Source organism: Myotis brandtii, unplaced genomic scaffold (assembly GCF_000412655.1).
Source record: "Myotis brandtii unplaced genomic scaffold, ASM41265v1 scaffold583, whole genome shotgun sequence".
Classification (NCBI taxonomy): Eukaryota; Metazoa; Chordata; class Mammalia; order Chiroptera; family Vespertilionidae; genus Myotis; species Myotis brandtii.
This window is the reverse complement of record NW_005370191.1, coordinates 314,781-327,001: the sequence shown is the minus strand read 5'-3', so window position 1 is coordinate 327,001 and position 12,221 is coordinate 314,781. Positions and strand designations below refer to the sequence as shown.

The 12,221-nt window shown below is 56.0% G+C and overlaps 3 protein-coding genes across 16 annotated transcripts in view; 2 read left to right on the top strand and 1 right to left on the bottom strand.

Annotated features, from left to right (window-relative positions):
* Positions 1-5,253, top strand: part of ACHE (acetylcholinesterase (Yt blood group)) — a 19,115-nt gene extending 13,862 nt beyond the window's left edge. Inside the window, exons 1-7 of one of the 4 annotated variants that reach the window (XM_014550144.1) lie at positions 7-552; positions 653-659; positions 695-873; positions 1,170-2,288; positions 2,627-3,111; positions 3,903-4,072; positions 4,196-4,554. In XM_014550144.1, coding sequence (XP_014405630.1) covers positions 364-552; positions 653-659; positions 695-873; positions 1,170-2,288; positions 2,627-3,111; positions 3,903-4,072; positions 4,196-4,320 — 2,274 coding nt within the window. In that variant the 5' untranslated portion in view covers positions 7-363 and the 3' untranslated portion in view covers positions 4,321-4,554. Of the gene's footprint in view, positions 1-6; positions 874-1,169; positions 2,289-2,626; positions 3,112-3,902; positions 4,073-4,195; positions 4,555-4,916 lie in introns of those variants that run through there. The other 3 variants (XM_014550145.1, XM_005879119.2, XM_014550143.1) reach the window with 3 other exon arrangements.
* Positions 5,254-5,310: 57 nt separating this feature from the next.
* Positions 5,311-6,518, top strand: UFSP1 (UFM1-specific peptidase 1 (non-functional)). The gene is made up of 2 exons (XM_005879161.2): positions 5,311-5,415; positions 5,637-6,518. Exons 1-2 carry the CDS (start codon positions 5,311-5,313, stop codon positions 6,375-6,377), a joined length of 846 nt encoding a protein of 281 aa, XP_005879223.1. The 3' UTR covers positions 6,378-6,518.
* A 63-nt stretch (positions 6,519-6,581) lies between these two features.
* SRRT (serrate, RNA effector molecule) overlaps positions 6,582-12,221 on the bottom strand; it is a 14,695-nt gene continuing 9,055 nt past the window's right edge. For 5 of the 11 annotated variants that reach the window (XM_014550136.1, XM_005879115.2, XM_014550137.1 and 2 more), the window contains 15 exons: positions 11,032-11,201; positions 10,714-10,898; positions 10,406-10,504; positions 10,205-10,322; positions 9,857-10,014; positions 9,421-9,482; positions 9,224-9,302; positions 8,718-8,906; positions 8,266-8,439; positions 8,024-8,177; positions 7,665-7,858; positions 7,400-7,556; positions 7,108-7,209; positions 6,869-6,995; positions 6,582-6,776 (listed from right to left, as the gene is read on the bottom strand). In XM_014550136.1, coding sequence (XP_014405622.1) covers positions 6,701-6,776; positions 6,869-6,995; positions 7,108-7,209; positions 7,400-7,556; positions 7,665-7,858; positions 8,024-8,177; positions 8,266-8,439; positions 8,718-8,906; positions 9,224-9,302; positions 9,421-9,482; positions 9,857-10,014; positions 10,205-10,322; positions 10,406-10,504; positions 10,714-10,898; positions 11,032-11,201 — 2,044 coding nt within the window. In that variant the 3' untranslated portion in view covers positions 6,582-6,700. The remainder of the gene's footprint in view (positions 6,777-6,868; positions 6,996-7,107; positions 7,210-7,399; positions 7,557-7,664; positions 7,859-8,023; positions 8,178-8,265; positions 8,440-8,717; positions 8,907-9,223; positions 9,303-9,420; positions 9,483-9,856; positions 10,015-10,204; positions 10,323-10,405; positions 10,505-10,713; positions 10,899-11,031; positions 11,202-12,221) is intronic. The other 6 variants (XM_005879116.2, XM_005879117.2, XM_014550140.1 and 3 more) reach the window with 4 other exon arrangements.

Below are 12,221 nucleotides of genomic sequence, written 5' to 3'. Positions count from 1 at the left end.
CGACCCCAGCGCCCCGCCGCAGCCCCCTGCCTGGCCCAGGCATCCCCCTCCCACGGGGACTCCGTCTCTATTTTGGGGGAAGGGGAGGTTCAGCGGAAGCCCCGAGTTATAATTAGCCCCACTCGGGTTTCCTAGATAATCTCAGCCCCGCCACCACCCCAGCTCAGGGCGGCGGGGGCTGGGTGCGGGGTGACCGCCGCGAGAAGGGGGGAGTTCCGACCCGGGGAATTTTGATCCCTTGGCTGGAGATGCCGGAACCACAGCAGCTGCGGCCCCAAAATAGCGCCCCCGCCCTCTGCAGCGGGGGATCTCCGGAGCTCGGAGAACACAGGCGTCCCGGTTCGCCCTTCAGACCCCTCCGCAATGCCCTCCAGCCCCCAGACCCCCGCCCCAAGTTTTCTGCTCCTTTGCTTGGGGCGGGGAGCGCCGTTATTTTATCGGTTTCTACTGCCCCCCGCTGGCGGCAGTGTGCACAGCATCATCAGACGAATGAGGGACGAGTCCTGGGGTCCAAGGCTGGCGAACCCGTTCGCGGAGGCTAGGCGACAGGGGTGCGCAACTGATGGGCACCCACGGGTACCAGCACGCTGTGCCAGACAGTGGACGAGGCGGGCTGGGCGGGGCAGGGTGTGGGGTAGGCAGGATTTGGGGTGCCCCAGGACCTGCGGCTCCCACACCCTGAATGCCCAACCCACCCTGGCCAACGCAGGAGAGGCTGTGCCTTCACGCCACCGCACGCGCCCCCATTGGCACCTCCCATCATCGAGGGCTCCACCCCTGTCGGGTAGCCTCTGCGTGGACTGCAGCCTCTGGTGCGGGTGCCCACAAGGCTCACACTGGGCCCAATCCAGCCCACCCAGCGGGGGGAAGGAGGTGAGGGCGGTGGGTGCTCTGTGGGTCAGGGAGGGTATGCTTGGCAGGTCTCATCCGTTCCTTACATCTGTCTGTCTGGGTGCGTATGGGCCTGATCTCTGTCCCCTCCGGCTTCTCACTGTCTGCCTGTGTCCTTGTCTCTGCTTGTCTGTCTCCTTCCCTCCATTTCTGTCCTCCTCTTTGCCAACCTGCCCCACCTCCTCTGCAGCTTAGCGATAACCCCTGGGCAAGAGTGTTATCTAATCCCCTCCTGGCAGCCTCAGGCCTTCACCCTCTGCCTTTCTTTCTCCTAACAGCCGCCTGCCTGCCTTGGCAGCCATCTGCCTGCCTTGGCAGCCATGAGGCCCCCATGGTGTCCCCTGCATACTCTCTTCCCACCGTTCCCACTTCTCCTCCTCCTCCTCCTCCTCCTCTTCCTCCTGGGAGGAGGGGCAGAGGCTGAGCACCCAGAGGACCCGGAGCTGCTGGTGATGGTGCGTGGGGGCCGGCTTCGGGGCACCCGCCTAATGGCCCCTGGGGGCCCTGTCTCTGCTTTTCTGGGCATCCCCTTCGCAGAGCCACCTGTAGGCCCCCGTCGCTTTCTGCCACCGGAGCCCAAGCGACCCTGGCCAGGGGTGCTAGATGCCACAGCCTTCCAAAGTGTCTGCTACCAATACGTGGACACCTTGTACCCTGGCTTTGAGGGCACCGAGATGTGGAACCCAAACCGTGAGCTGAGTGAGGACTGCCTCTACCTCAACGTGTGGACACCGTACCCTCGGCCTAAGACCCCCACCCCTGTCCTCGTCTGGATCTATGGGGGTGGCTTCTACAGTGGGGCCTCCTCGCTGGACGTGTATGATGGCCGCTTCCTGGCCCAGGCAGAGGGGACTGTGCTGGTATCCATGAACTACCGGGTGGGAGCCTTTGGCTTCCTGGCCCTACCAGGGAGCCGGGAGGCACCAGGCAATGTGGGTCTTCTGGATCAGAGGCTGGCCCTGCGATGGGTGCGGGAGAATGTGGCAGCCTTCGGGGGGGACCCGATGTCAGTGACTCTGTTTGGGGAAAGTGCAGGTGCCGCCTCTGTGGGCATGCACCTCCTGTCCCCACACAGCCGGGACCTGTTCCACAGGGCTGTGCTGCAAAGCGGTGCACCCAACGGGCCCTGGGCTACGGTGAGCATGGGAGAGGCCCGCCGCAGGGCCACACTGCTGGCTCGACTCATAGGCTGTCCCCCAGGTGGGGCTGGTAGCAATGACACAGAGTTGGTCGCCTGCCTGCGAACACGGCCAGCTCAGGACCTGGTGGACCACGAGTGGCATGTGCTGCCTCAGGAAAGTGTCTTCCGCTTCTCTTTTGTGCCTGTGGTAGATGGAGACTTCCTCAGTGACACCCCGGAGGCCCTCATCAACGCTGGAGATTTCCACGGCCTGCAGGTGACTAGTGGCTGGAGGGGGTAGAGCTGGTTCCTCTATGCCTGTTCTCCCACTTACCCACCCTACCCCTGGGGACCCAGGCTTGAGGGCTCCTCAAGACCCACTTGCAAAGGCTTCTCTTCCCTGAGGGCTCAATCCCAGGGTGGCCAGTGGGACAGAGAGGAAAGAAAATGTGGGTATATTTTCTCCTCTCCGTCCCCCAATCTCATACTCTCTTCCTCCATGGTTCTGGGTCTGGAACTGTCCATCTCTCTGACTCTTTGTCCATCTGTTTCTGTCTGCCTGTCTGTCTGTGTCTGCCTCCACCCCCACCCCATTCCTTCATCCTGTTCCCCCAGGTGCTGGTGGGTGTGGTGAAGGATGAGGGCTCCTATTTTCTGGTTTACGGGGCCCCAGGCTTCAGCAAAGACAACGAGTCTCTCATCAGCCGGGCCCAGTTCCTGGCCGGGGTGCGGGTCGGGGTCCCCCAGGTGAGTGACCTGGCTGCCGAGGCTGTGGTCCTGCATTATACAGACTGGCTGCACCCTGAGGACCCAGCACGCCTGAGGGAGGCCATGAGTGATGTGGTGGGTGACCACAATGTCGTGTGCCCTGTGGTTCAACTGGCTGGGCGACTGGCCGCCCAGGGTGCTCAGGTCTATGCCTACATCTTTGATCATCGTGCATCTACGCTCTCCTGGCCCCCCTGGATGGGGGTGCCCCACGGCTACGAGATCGAGTTCATCTTTGGGCTCCCTCTGGAACCCTCGCTAAACTACACCATTGAGGAGAGAGCCTTTGCCCAGCGACTGATGAAATACTGGGCCAACTTCGCCCGCACAGGGTTAGCAGTGCCAAAGGGCGGATGGCCTCCGGGAGCCAGGGAGGCTGGGAGGACAAAGAGAAAGGGGGAGGAAGACAAGCAGAGACAGAGAGGAAGGGCCAGAAAGAGAGGGGAGAGCTCACAAAGGAAAGGAGACAAAGGGGGAGAGAATGACAAAGGAGAATGGGAGAGAAAGGAAGGAGAAAGTGGGGTGGCAGATCCTGAAGAATCAAGGACAGTAATGGAGGGAGGCAAAGAGAAGAGATGGACAAGGAGAGACAGAATTACAACAGCAGTTAGGAGCGTGAACTGTAAAGCTGGATCAATTAGAGCAGTGGTGATTTTATTATCTGGCACGCACAGGCACACACATACACACACACACACACACACACACACACACACACACATACAGTTTACCTGTCTGAAGAAGGGGACAATAAATCCAGTGTCACATGGGTGTTGTCAAAAGTAAATGTGATGTTTGTAGAGATAGAACTGGGCCTGGTTACATAACAAGAGCTCAATAAATCACCAATTTTTTAAATGAGAGAAACAAAGACAACGATGGGGCAGGAAAATGGAAGGAAATGGAGAGGAGAGACAGAAAGAGGGCAGACTCCAGATGATGAGGGATACTGGAGAAGAGAAAGAAGGGTTAAAGCAGCAGTGGGAGGGAAGGGATGGGGCTCCCCTTGGAGCTAAGAGGGCATGGGGTCTGGAAGCACCTGCCTCCTCCTCTTCATCTCCATCCCCCAACCTCAGGGCGGGGCAGGCTTGACTGAGACTGAGCCTTCCCTTTTTTTACACAGGGACCCCAATGACCCCCGGGACCCTAAAGCCCCGCAGTGGCCACAGTACACGGGGGTATCGCAGCAGTACGTGAGCCTAAACCTGCGGCCTCTGGAGGTGCGGCGGGGGCTGCGAGCCCAGGCCTGCGCCTTTTGGAATGGCTTCCTACCCAAATTGCTCAGCGCCACCGGTATGTAGGGCCAGCGGGTAGGGGCTGGGCCCAGGGGCTAGGCCCAGGGGCTAGAAATGGGGCGTGGAGAGAGAGAGGGGAGTGGAAGCCGGCGGGGTGTAACCCCTCTCTTCTCCCCACCAGCCTCGAAGGCTCCCAGCACCTGCCCAGGCCCCGCCCACGGGGAGGCTGCCCCGAGGCCCAGGCCCGGCCTCCCCCTGCCCCTCCTTCTCCTCTTCCTCCTCCTCTCCCGGCTCCAGCGGCTGTGACCACGGCCTCTTCCCCTCCGGCCTCTGGGGGCCCCTCTTCTAATGAGTGGTCGGGCCGGGGGGAGGGCCCCACTCAGGGATCTCCGACCCAGCGCCCCTCCCCCTCAAACCGAGAAGCTCACACTGGACAGGGCGTGGGGGAGGGTTGACCTACGATCCGGCTCAGGGACTCACACGCCTTTGTTGTTTAAATGGAAAAGTCCATTTTCTTTTTTTATAAAATTATTCCTTGGAGCCTGAGACGTGTTGGGGGGAGAGGGGAGACTCGGGGCTAGCTAGCAACTCCCGGTGGGGCTATAACCGTCAACCGTTTCTGTCTCTTCTCTTTTTCCCATTAACCCACGGATGCTCCCCGCCCCTGATCCCTTCTGTCCCTTGTCTTCCGGTCATTTTCTCCCCATCTCTCCTCCCTCCCGCCAATCCTTCTCTGGCCCCACCTCCACCCTCATCCTCCCGGTCTCTCGTGTTTCTCATATCCACCTGATCCTCTTTCCACCATCCCACGTGCCGCTCCTTGTGTCCTCCTGCACTCACAACCCCCACCCGACCTCCTCCACGTCCTCCTCCCACCCACTTGTCGGGCGCCCTGGCCGCAGACACGCTGGACGAGGCGGAGCGCCAGTGGAAGGCCGAGTTCCACCGCTGGAGCTCCTACATGGTGCACTGGAAGAACCAGTTTGACCATTACAGCAAGCAGGACCGCTGCTCAGACCTGTGACCCAGGCGGGACCCCCACATTCTGCCGCCCTATCCGCCCCCCCCCGGTCCCCAAGTTGTATATACTATTTATCTAAGGGCTGGGATATTACAGAGGAGCCCTAGACCCACCCCAACTTTCCCCCGGGGCTCCTGGTCCTCTGCATGTCTCGGCCGAGCCCCCGACCCCGCGGTGCCTTCGCCCCTCTGGGCTGCCAATAAACTGTTACAGCCAAAGGTGTGTGCGCGACTGGGGCCGGTAGGGCAGAACGCCTAGCCAATTGGGCTCAGGGAATGGGGGTGGTCGCTGGGACCTACATTCTGGCCCACTCAGCGCTGGGACACAAGGCGCCACCCCGCAAGGAGAACTCGCGTCTGCGCAGTCAGAAGGGAGGTGCGGTGGGGCGGGGCAGCGGGGCATTGTGGGAACCCTACAGGCCACCAGGTCCTCAGGGCCCAGCGGTGCGACCTCCACTGATTCGTGCTGCCCGTGCTGCCCGGCGCTATTGTTGCCAGAACCTGCGCTCCGGTCCTGCTCGCAGCTCGCCTAAGACCCAACCTGCGCGCCGGTCCTGCCCGCAGCTCGCCCAAGACCCGGGCCGGCCGAGAGTAAGTGCTAGACCCTGAATTCTCCCCGGAGTTCGCTCCACGCCGCCAGACGCTACTTCCGCCCTAACTCGGCTGCTCCGCTCCTGCCCACCGCCCTGGAGCCACTGAAGGACGTACACCTGGGCCTTGCGCCACCCACCCGCGACCCCGCTCGCCTGGCCGTCCTCTCGGGCCACTACCTCTACTATCACTATGGCTGCGACGGCCTGGACGACCGGGGCTGGGGCTGCGGATACCGAACTCTGCAGACGCTGTGCTCGTGGCCACATGGCCGGCCCGTGGGTGTTCCCGGATTGATGGACGTGCAGGCCGCATTGGAGGACATGGGTGACAAGCCCCCTGGGTTCCGCGGCTCCAGGGACTGGATCGGCTGTGTAGAGGCCAGCCTCTGCCTCGAGTACTTCGGAGGACCCCAGGGGCGCCTATGCCACGTTCCCCGTGGAGCTGGGCTTCAGGGGGAGCTGGAGAGACTTTACTCCCACTTCGCAGGGGGCGGAGGGCCTGTAATGGTTGGGGGGGATGCGGATGCCCAGTCTAAGGCCTTGCTGGGAGTCTGTCTGGGGCCAGGCACCAAAGCCTTCGTCCTGGTATTGGACCCTCACTGCTGGGCTGCTCCAAAAAACCCCACTGAACTACAGATTGCTGGGTGGGTGGGCTGGCGAGAGGTGAGCACAACATTTGACTCCAAGTCCTTCTACAACCTGTGTTTGACCAGCCATAACTCTGAAAAGCAGCTGCCGCCCCAGGACTGAGACGTTCCCAAAACAGGACTGTCTCCGGCCCCACACACTCTCAAGGGCAGAGGCTTAGAGACTGCAGGATGCCAGGCCCCCAGGAAGTCCCAGTAGAGCCTGGAAACTTTGGCATCAATAAAGTGACAAGGCCCAGCTTAACCATTGACCCAGCCAATGTTTGGGAGGATTTGGGGAGGTATATAATATACACTTGGTCAGGAATCACTGCGGAAGTGCTTTTATTGGCAGTAGGGCTGGACGTACAAAAAATTCTGAAGAGCTGGATGGGACAAGGCAGTCACAAGTATAGATGGTACTGAGAGTGAGGGAAAGTCGATGGCTCAAAAGAAATCCACATCATCTGGAGCATCCAGGTCACGGTATTCAACAATGGCCCGTGGATCTCCACGGGCCATCCTGTGAGATAAGAAAGAGGTAAAATGGGATGAGAGTTGAGGGTCCCAGTTTGAAGAGGGCAAGAAAACTTGGACATCTTAGCTCATTCTCACCTGTTTCGAGGTTTCCCAGGATAACCTCCCTGGCCTCGGAAGGCATCATAGTTCCCTCGGCCAGCACCATACGGGGCATGGGGATATGGAGGCCCTCCTGTGGGGACTGCAGGGCGGACAGCACCAGCTATGAAAAAGATCAGTGTTGAGTTGAAAACCTATGACCTCAACTATATCTTAGCTGCTTTCTCCCAACCCCTCACAACCACCAAGCCCTTTCAAGACCTTCCTATACTTACCTCCATACCCCAAAATAGGGGGCCGGGGCTGGCCATAGGGCATCAGGCTCTGGGGAGTCTGGTGTGGGTAGGGGAGTCCTGGAGTCAGGCCTGGGGGGAGTACAACACAGACAGGGACATGAATTACTGGGGAAGGAGGTCTGGGGGGAGACAGGACACAACTAGCTGTTAGGAATATGGCCAGAGGGGGAAAGGCAGAAACTTTTTCAGGGGACAACAGGATAAAGAACCAGGAGTCCTTGAAGAGTCAAGGGAGAGTGAATGTGGCAGACCCTCATGGATCGTATCTTACTCTGGGCAGGGCCAGGTGGCTGAGCTGGCTTGATCTCAGGCAGAGCTGGGCGCTTAGCATCAGTGAGAAAGTTGTTAAAAAATGCTACCTCCTTCTTCACTTCCTCAATTTTCTCCGAATGCTTATTGAAGATATGTTTGCGTACAAACTCAGGTCCCTGGATGCAGAGGAAAGAGTCAGAACTGAACAAGCAGTTCCCTAACTCCCCAGACCCCACAATAAATCACCCTTCCCTCCCACCTATCCCATAACTAATATCCCAGACCTTGAATTTCTTGCCACTGAGAGGGCATAGCCACTTATCCTTGCCCAGTTCCTGGGTGTTAGAGGTGACAAATTTTTCCACTTCCTGCTCAGGATCTTTGCGACCCATCTTCTGGGCCTCTTCCTCTGAAAGAGATTCCCGCACACTCAGCAGTGGAGTCAGCTTCTCCTCAAACGTCTTCTGCCACTCTACAACTGTGGTTTGGGAACAAAGGCAGACAGCAGGTTGAAAAGGAAGCCAGAGCAAGGAATAAGCAAGGAGGGGATTAGAGAAGAAGGTGACAGAGCACTGCTTCAGAGCAGAACTAAAACCAGCCAGGGAGAAAGGGGCACTAGAGGAGACTCAGGTGGGGAGCTCACCTTCTCCATGACTGATGCGGTTGGGTGGCATGGGTCCCCGAACATGGATAATGCCACAACGGTTGGGCATTTCATCTTCATTGGGGTACTCGCATGTGTTATAATAATCCAGGGAATGCACAATGCGCAAATAGAGGAGTAGTTTGTCCAAAACCTACGGGAAATGAAAAGCCATGAGTTCACCACACTCGCCCTATATCACCCCAAGCCAGGTTCTCATCCCACTCTGCTCTCACTGGCACCTTGATCAGCTTCTCATCTCGTTCCACGTTGATCTCCGCTGGGTTTCCTTCCTTAGGAGGCTCCTCAGGCGGGGGCCCGCCACTACTCCCCAGCAGCTCTTCCTCCTCAGCACTCACTTCCTCAATCAGGTAGTCAGTGATATTCTTCAAGATTGGGTTCTGAGAGGGCAGGCTCTAGTTGGGAGGGAGAAGAAAAGCAAGTGAAGCAGAGAAAGCCCCTTAGGGTAGGTAGCCTAGGAACCTAATTTGAAAGGCAAGGTGAGGCTGAAAGAATTCAAGGCTCACTTGGCCTGTTACCGCTGCCTCAGGATTTGTCTTCATGTTTGTATTTATTCTACACATTAGCCCACAAATAATCACTAACACCAATCTGTTCTCCTGGAAGACCAGAGATGCCCACAGAGGAGGGGGTATTGGCTGCTTTTGAAAAAGTTCTATGGAGAGTCACTGACTGTTGGCAGAGGAGGTGTCCCCGGCTCAGAGGCCCAGAGCTGGGTCCTGTCGTCCAACGTATGGATCAGCTTGGCTGCCAGCTTGATGTCATTGCGCACTATCTGCTTGTGCTGAGTAATGCCATTGATATTGCGGACGCGACGGGTCAGGTCTCTGTTCACACCAGGACTCAGCTCACACTCCCGGAGCTGGGAAGAACAGAAAGCTTACCAACACTTGCCCAAGAAGCAGCAACTCAAAAGACTGGCCCTATTGAGAGCACCAGTGATTAGACTGTGAGTTCCCTGGGGACAAGGATCAGGTGTGTTAACGAAAACAGTCCCAGAGCCTAGCCCAGAGACAACAGTACACAATTAATGTAAGCAGACTAAATAGATGAAATAGGGGGCAAAATGAAAGAATAGGAGGCAAAATGAAAGAAGCAATCAATGAACAAAGCATTCGGAGGTGTGCAGCATAGAGAGCCACACTTCTTCCTCACAACAGTCCTGCTCCCAGTACTCACTCGGATATTCTGCAGATTCCAACAGATCTCTTTGATGTTAACGCTGCGGTCAAATGTCACCCAGCCACGTCGGAAAAACCTAAACAAGGACAAAGATGTTAACATAATCCTGGGGTGAAGGTGATGTTGGCCATTAACCTTCCCCCCTGCACCTTTTCTCCAAGGTATCCAGGGTCACACTTCTCTCCATCCCTCACCTCCTCTCAGGCTGGGGCTCCGATAATGCCACACGCATAAAGCCTGGATATCTTTTACAAAGCTGGACAAGCAGAGGAACAGAAACCCCGTTAGTAATTTAAGGATTCACATCTTCCTTCAATCCCCCCTATCCTCAGGACCCTAGGGAACTGCCTTCAGTCTTTACTCGGACAAGGAAAAAACAACAAAGAGCTTCAGAGTAACAGCCTTTAAAAGCAAATGGTGCAACCAGGACCAGCCCTGGAAAGGCATGGGCCCATAGGAAAGGAGCCTCCCTATTACAGAAATAGGGATGTATGTCAGAAGCAGTGTCAGATTATCTTCTTCCCACCTAGTGTACCGCCCCCGCCTCCCAAATTCTTCCTCCACCCGACCTTGGGCAAAACATGGAGCCTGGGTGTTGTCCCTGCCCCCAGTGCCATTTTCCCCACTCACAGAAATGATCTCAGCCCGGGAAATGTTAGGTGCGATATTGCGCATAAAGAGAGAGCAAGTCTTATGCAGAGGCCGGGGTTTACATTCCAGCCCAGGAGCATCCTTGGGCTTCTCCCTTTCTTCTTCCTTGGGCTTCTCCTTTTCCTTGAGTGCTTCTTCTATGCAGGATATGGCGGGAGTTGGTTCGTTTTTATTATTGATTTTGGAGGAGATAGAAAAGCTGTCAAACTCCCATCCCACCTCCCCCACGCCCTTCTCTCCCAAAAAGCCACCCTCCCATCAATTTCACCGTCTCACCTCCCCCACCATTCATAGAAAGAGAATGGACTAGGAGAAAATAAAACCTACCAGCCTCCTCCTTCTCCTCCTCAGCTTGGCCACTCTCTGACTCTGACTCTGACTCCGACACACTGCCTTCGTCAAAGCTGTCATCACCACTGTGCTTCCTATTCCGCTTCTTGCTACTCTGTGGGAGCCACAGCAAGAGGGGATGAGCCAGACTACCAGGACCCCAGTCCAGACACTGACCACATGCAAGAGATCCTCTACCTTTTTGGCTTCTTTTTCAGAGTCTTCTTTCTTCTCTTCCTTGTCCCCATCACCCTCAGATTTCTTAGTTTTGTCATCACTAGAACTGCCATTTTCAACCTACAGGTAGAGACAGTCATGAGAATGTCCATTTCCCCAACAACCTTTATCAGAGGACCCCTCCCACCCTCAACAACTGAGCCCAGTTCACCTGTCCCCCACCCAATACACAGCCCTCTAGCTCTAGCTCCTGTGGACCCCAGCACAATTGAAAGAGTTCCGTTCCCCTGGCACTCACAGGCAGCACCCAGAGACCCCAGCACTCAGACCTGTTTGCCATCTTCTTTCTTGTCTTCCTTCTCATTGGCCTTGCGCTCTCCATCCACCAGGCCTGGTCCAGCCCGCCCTTCCTCTTTCTTGCTGGGCTCCCCAGGCTTTCCTGCCTGTTCCTCCTCCTCCTCCTGCTCCAGGATGCGTAGATCATTCTCTGTACCTCCTTCCATCTTAATCACAGCTACCAACAAAGGGAACAGAAGTCACAATCCAATGGTCCTAGCTTTCATCCTCTGACTTTCTGTCAACCTGCTTCTATTTCCCAACCAAGACCTTGGTCACCAGACATCCACTGCCCAAACCAATCCACACACCTGCATCCAGCATCTTGACAATGGCATCAGCTTTGTCTATGTCCAGGAGAAGATTATCAAACCAGCCACTCTCCATGAGGGACAGGAATACCCTCAGTCGGTTTTGCAGGGCCCCTCGGGCCTCCTGCCGACGCTTCCCCACCTCATCTGGGTGGTACTTAGACCGAAACCTATGAAGGAAGTGGGGAGGGAAGAGACAAAATAGTCACTGGAGGCCAGGGCCAGGACATGGGGAGGGGCCCACGAAAATCAGAACTTTGCCCCCATCCTCTCACACCCATAAAAGATCATAAAAGCAGATATTGGGGAGAGGGGTATAATAAAAACACCCAATATCCCCAAAGAAACCAAAGGTTATTTTCTGAGAAGATTTGGGGGAGAGCCAGAAACTAAGAGCTCTAGATTTGGGAAGAGTAATGATTATAGGGGGGGCCAGGGTTAGAGAGGCAGATCAATTGCCTTAAATCTCTGGGAGACACTAACTTAAAAAGTGTAGTTTCCCAAAGCTTCTGAGAGGAAGGCTAAGGAAATAATAGGCCCAAAGAACCTCCCTCTCCTTGCCAACCCCAAACTAGAGTCATTAAGAGGACTGCTCCCACCAACTCCCTTCATCCCTAGGTGGAAGACAGGGGGAAACCTGAAATTTACCAGATAGGAAAAGCCAAAAAAGGCAGGATACCTTTATTATTCCCCCCTTGGGAAGATAAGCAGATGGTGAAGGTACAGGGAAAGACCAAAGGGAAAAACTGAAGTGCCCTTTTAACCTCAGGTACTGCCCACAGGGAGAGCGAGAAAAGAAGGGTAGAGGGTTAGGGTAGAGCATGAATACATTTAAAATAGGACTTTGGGGTAAAAAACAAGAAATGAAGTATGAGAAAAAGGAGAAAGTATAAGAAAGTCCCAGATATCAAAAACAAAAGGAAAAACGGAAGATCAGACAGAGAAACTGGGGGGGGTGGGGGGGGGGGAGGTGTTAGGCTGGAGCAAGAACAGAGACAGGGAGAGAAAAGTACATGAGAGTGAGACAGAGAAAGAAGAGGACAGTGAAAGACATAACAGAACCACAAGTTGAGCATAAGAGGAAAGAAAAGCTGCAGGCATCACCTCCAGGATCTTTACCTTGGCCGCTTGGTCAAACAGAGCTCAAGATTTAACTAGCGCGCCCAGGGCCCATGCTGGCAGGTGGGCCA

Bases quoted from the DNA above. Each gene is read 5' to 3' on its own strand.
- UFSP1 (XM_005879161.2), top strand. From the start codon at position 5,311: ATGGGGGTGGTCGCTGGGACCTACATTCTGGCCCACTCAGCGCTGGGA. The intron at 5,416-5,636 runs GTGGGGCGGGGC...AGTAAGTGCTAG, and splicing joins GCAGTCAGAAGGGAGGTGCG to ACCCTGAATTCTCCCCGGAG.